We start from the raw sequence: 4380 nt of genomic DNA, 5'->3' as shown, positions 1-4380 counted from the left end.
AATCTGTAAAGACTCTACGTTTATTTGTGTGCTCTCACAATAACAAAAAACTTGCTTTTGTAAAATAATGAAAGCAAACAGGATGCACTTTCTGCTGTCTCAGTCTGTGAACTTGAGGGCGAAACGCCAAAACTCTGTGTATGCTTGCCTTACAGATATGAAAATATATCTATAGAGAGTGAAATGTTTACTTTCAAATGAACCAATTCAAATGGAAAACAAATATTCTCAGATTATGTAATCCGTATGAAAGATGCATACAGGTGCATCCACTACTGCGGAGATGACGAGTCAGTGTCGCTGACATCCGAAAACAAAGAAAGCACTAGCTTATCAATAACTTATTAAAATTAATAATGCAGCCTCCTTACTGTTTTTCTCTGAAACATACATAATCATTACTTCTGCTCGTGCGCTGTGGCAAGCTTTATGCGTGTGCTTGAGCGCTTATTAGGCAATGTAGGCAATTAAAGTCTCATTATTAGGATTTAAATGCTTTATTAATAAACGTGCATTGAGCGCTTATTAGGCAATGTAGGCAATTAAAGGCTCATTATTAGGATTTAAATGCTTTATTAATAAACGTGCGATTAGTCGGCTCCTGCGTCAGCAGCATCATACATATGCGTTGTGGTACTCTCGTGAATGGCGGCTGACAAAAAGTTGCTGAATTCAGTCACATTTTTGTTTTCTTTGAGCACAAAAAGTATTCTCGTAGCTTCATAAAATTATAGTTGAACCACTGATGTCACATGGACTATTTTAACAATGTCTTTATTACCTTTCTGGGCCTTAAATGTGGTAGTTGCATTGCTGTCTAATATGCAGGGTCAGAAAGCTCTCGGATTTCATCAAAAATATAACACAAATGTGTTCAGAAGATGAAGGTCTTACAGGTTTGGAATGACATGAGGGTGAGGAATTAATGACAGAATTTTCATTTTTGGGTGAACTATCCCTTTAAAGACATAATGTGGTTTTCATACTTTTGTTTTGCTGGCTTAACGCAAATACATCTACACTACCATTCAAACATTTGAGATGAGTAAATAATTTAATTTGAAAGAAATATCTTTATTCATCAAGGACACATTAAATTGACCAGAAGTTTGTAATGTTCAATTTCAAATAAATACTATTCTTTTGAACTTTCTATTCATCAAAGAATTCTGACAAAACATATTTAGACTTTAAAATATATTTAGAACATAAAAGTTATTTTAAATGTAAATAATATTTCACAATATTACAGTTTTTGCTGTATTTTTGACAAAATAAATGCAGCCTTGGTGAGTATCTTACAGACCTCAAACTTTTGAACATTAGTGTTAATTCAGGGAAAAGAAAACCTTTTTTCCTCCAAGTAAAAATTTGTTTCAATGCAATCAGATTATGATTCTTACAACTAGATTATATATATATAAGTTGGTGAGTTTTGCGAACCTGTCAATCGCAATTTTTTTAATTCACATTTGGCAAGTGTACATTTTGGATCCTGCTCACAAGCAAATAAACAAGGCAAAACTGCAAGAAAAGATATGACTCAACCTCTACAAGTATGTAAAGCCTGAGCTAATGCTGTGAATCTGAGCATTTTATTATCACATGTTCATATCAGCGGCAGCATCAGTGTTGTGTCTATGCTCAACCTGCCTATATCGCTGTCTGCAGAGAACCGCCATTAGCTGTCTGCCTGACTGCCGTACTTCTCTCTGGGGCTATGAGGGTGTTTCACTAGGAAAGAGCAACAGGAAGGAGGCACTGCACTCACCTGCTCGCTTTTTTGGGAAACCTGAAAGACAAAGGAATTTTTTTTTTAGAAAAGGTGTTTGAAAAAATATGCTAATAGAATATTTACAATAGTAATTTGATTTTCACAGTACACTAGGTCGAAAGGTTCATTCAAAAGGTCGAAATATATATTTTTTAACAGTACCTAAGGTCACCAAGGCTGCATTTAATCAAAAATACAGTAAAAACTGTAATACTGGGAAATATTATTACAGTTTAAAATAACGGCTTTCTATGTGAATATATTTTAAAATGTCCTTTATTCCTGTAATGGCAAAGCTGAATTTTCAGCAGTTATTCCTCCAGTCTTCAGTGTTACACGATCCTTCATAAATCATTCTAATATATTGATTTCTGTTAAAGAAACATTTCTTATTGTTGAAAATGGTTATACTGATTAATATTTTTGTAGAAACCATAATACATTTCTTTTAAGACACTTTGATTAAAAGAAAGTTCAAAAGAACAGCATTAATTTGAACAAGACATCATTTGTCTTTTGATCAATTGAATGCACCTTTGCTCAATAAAAGAAAAAAATCACTGACCTCAATCTTTTGAATGGTAGTGTATGTGTGTGACACATTAACATTATTTTAAAATAACATGAAACATGAAATTACTACTTACTACTATGTCACCACCCAAATCTCAATAACATTTATACATTAATTAATATAAATGTTATTTTTGAATGAATTCATTTTTAATGAATTCTAATTAATTACATTATATATTAATATAAATGGTATAAAAATGTTACTTAAAAATACCTAGTAAAACCTGAGCAGAAAAAAAAAACATCTTACATTACGGTAAGGTTATACAACAATGCAGCCATTTCTGTAGGTAATTCAACCCAGAAATGTTTTATATGCTACATAACTATTTATTGATAATCTAGTGAATTATACTCCACCACAGATAAACAGTATAGTGGAATCGCTACTGGTTGACATACTGTCCTCAGCAAGCACCACTTATGATAGTTTCCAAACATATCCAAACAAGCCCACAAGGGCCATTCGTTATTATTTTTCTGTCTTGTTTTCTCAGAAACATTACATCATTATTAACATTATTTTAAAATAACATGAAACATGAAATTACTACTTACTACTATGTCACCACCCAAATCTCAATAACATTTATACATTAATTAATATAAATGTTATTTTTGAATGAATTAATTTTTAAAGAATTCTAATTAATTACATTATATATTAATATAAATGGTATAAAAATGTTACTTAAAAATACCTAGTAAAACCTGAGCAGAAAAAAATAACATCTTACATTACGTTAAGGTTATACAACAATGCAGCCATTTCTGTAGGTAATTCAACCCAGAAATGTTTTATATGCTACATAACTATTAATTGATAATCTAGTGAATTATAATCCACCACAGATAAACAGTATAGTGGAATCGCTACTGGTTGACATACTGTCCTCAGCAAGCACCACTAATGATAGTTTCCAAACATATCCAAACAAGCCCACAAGGGCCATTCTTTATTATTTTTCTGTCTTGATTTCTCAGAAACATTACATCATTATTTTTGCAGCTATGCAGAAATGACACACTTCAGCATTCATTTGCTCTGCTTTACATCAACAGTTACGTTGTAACTGCCTATAGAAACTTTGCACCGCTGATGGTGGTGTTGCATAATAAATGTGTATTTGACTTTCCATCACCCTAAACTTTCCCCTGCACCGTGTGCTGCCCATAATCTGTTTAGTGTGTCTTGCCAATGGCTTCATGTCCTGTACCAGGATCAAATTCAGCTGTAAGTACTCCCTTGTAGGGCTGCAACTAACGATTATTTTTGATAATCGATTAGTTGGTCGATTATTATTATTTATTTATTAATCGGATTAAAAACAAACAATTTTCTTTTTTTATTTTATTGACAAAAACACACTATTCCACATTCTGCCCAATGTCCTTAAAACAAACGTTCCAACTGAATGCTATGAAAACATACAGTGCTTAACAATTTATTAGACTACCTGCCATAATAAAGAGAAAACACATTTTAGGAATTTTAGGAATCTGTCAAAAAATTGTTTAAATCAAAAAAATGTTATTGTCATTTATTTATAAATACTTTTATTTATTCACATAACAAAAATGGCCTCCTATGCCCTTCATAGCTTGCGTTCTTGCTGGCATTGTTTAAGTACTTTTTGACTGTAATTGGGTATCTGAAAAAAAAAAAAACACCATAAAGCTCTCTGCCTTTCTTTCATAGATAACAGCAATAATTATATTATAGCATTAGAAACAGCCTACTACTGTTACTAAAGAGCTTATGCATATTGGAGGACTAACCCATACAGAAAGCTAAAAAATGATTTTGGTAATCACCAGTACTGTTAGTTTAGAGCAGCAGTGGCACAAACCATAATTTGTTAAAAACCTTACATAAATTTGTTTTAATAAATTTGTTAAGCATTGTATATAGTGAATATAGTTTAAATCTCTGCATTAAAAACTAAAATAATAATAAAGAATAAAATCACAAACTCAGTGGTAACCAATAGGTAAGAGCAATGTTCTGCAGGAACACACGTTCACTTTGA

The 4380-nt window shown here is 31.8% G+C and overlaps 1 protein-coding gene across 1 annotated transcript in view; it reads right to left on the bottom strand.

The window, feature by feature from the left end:
- The window catches only part of LOC107712928 (rho guanine nucleotide exchange factor 12-like), an 81662-nt gene that overhangs the window by 39681 nt on the left and 37601 nt on the right, over nucleotides 1-4380 (bottom strand). Inside the window, exon 2 of the mRNA XM_016518329.1 lies at nucleotides 1772-1792. Within this exon, the coding sequence (XP_016373815.1) occupies nucleotides 1772-1792 (21 nt within the window). The remainder of the gene's footprint in view (nucleotides 1-1771; nucleotides 1793-4380) is intronic.

Source organism: Sinocyclocheilus rhinocerous, unplaced genomic scaffold (genome assembly GCF_001515625.1).
Source record: "Sinocyclocheilus rhinocerous isolate Xijiao unplaced genomic scaffold, SAMN03320098_v1.1 scaffold4011, whole genome shotgun sequence".
Classification (NCBI taxonomy): Eukaryota; Metazoa; Chordata; class Actinopteri; order Cypriniformes; family Cyprinidae; genus Sinocyclocheilus; species Sinocyclocheilus rhinocerous.
The sequence above is the reverse complement of the archived record's forward strand: the minus strand, read 5'-3'. Positions and strand labels throughout refer to the sequence as shown.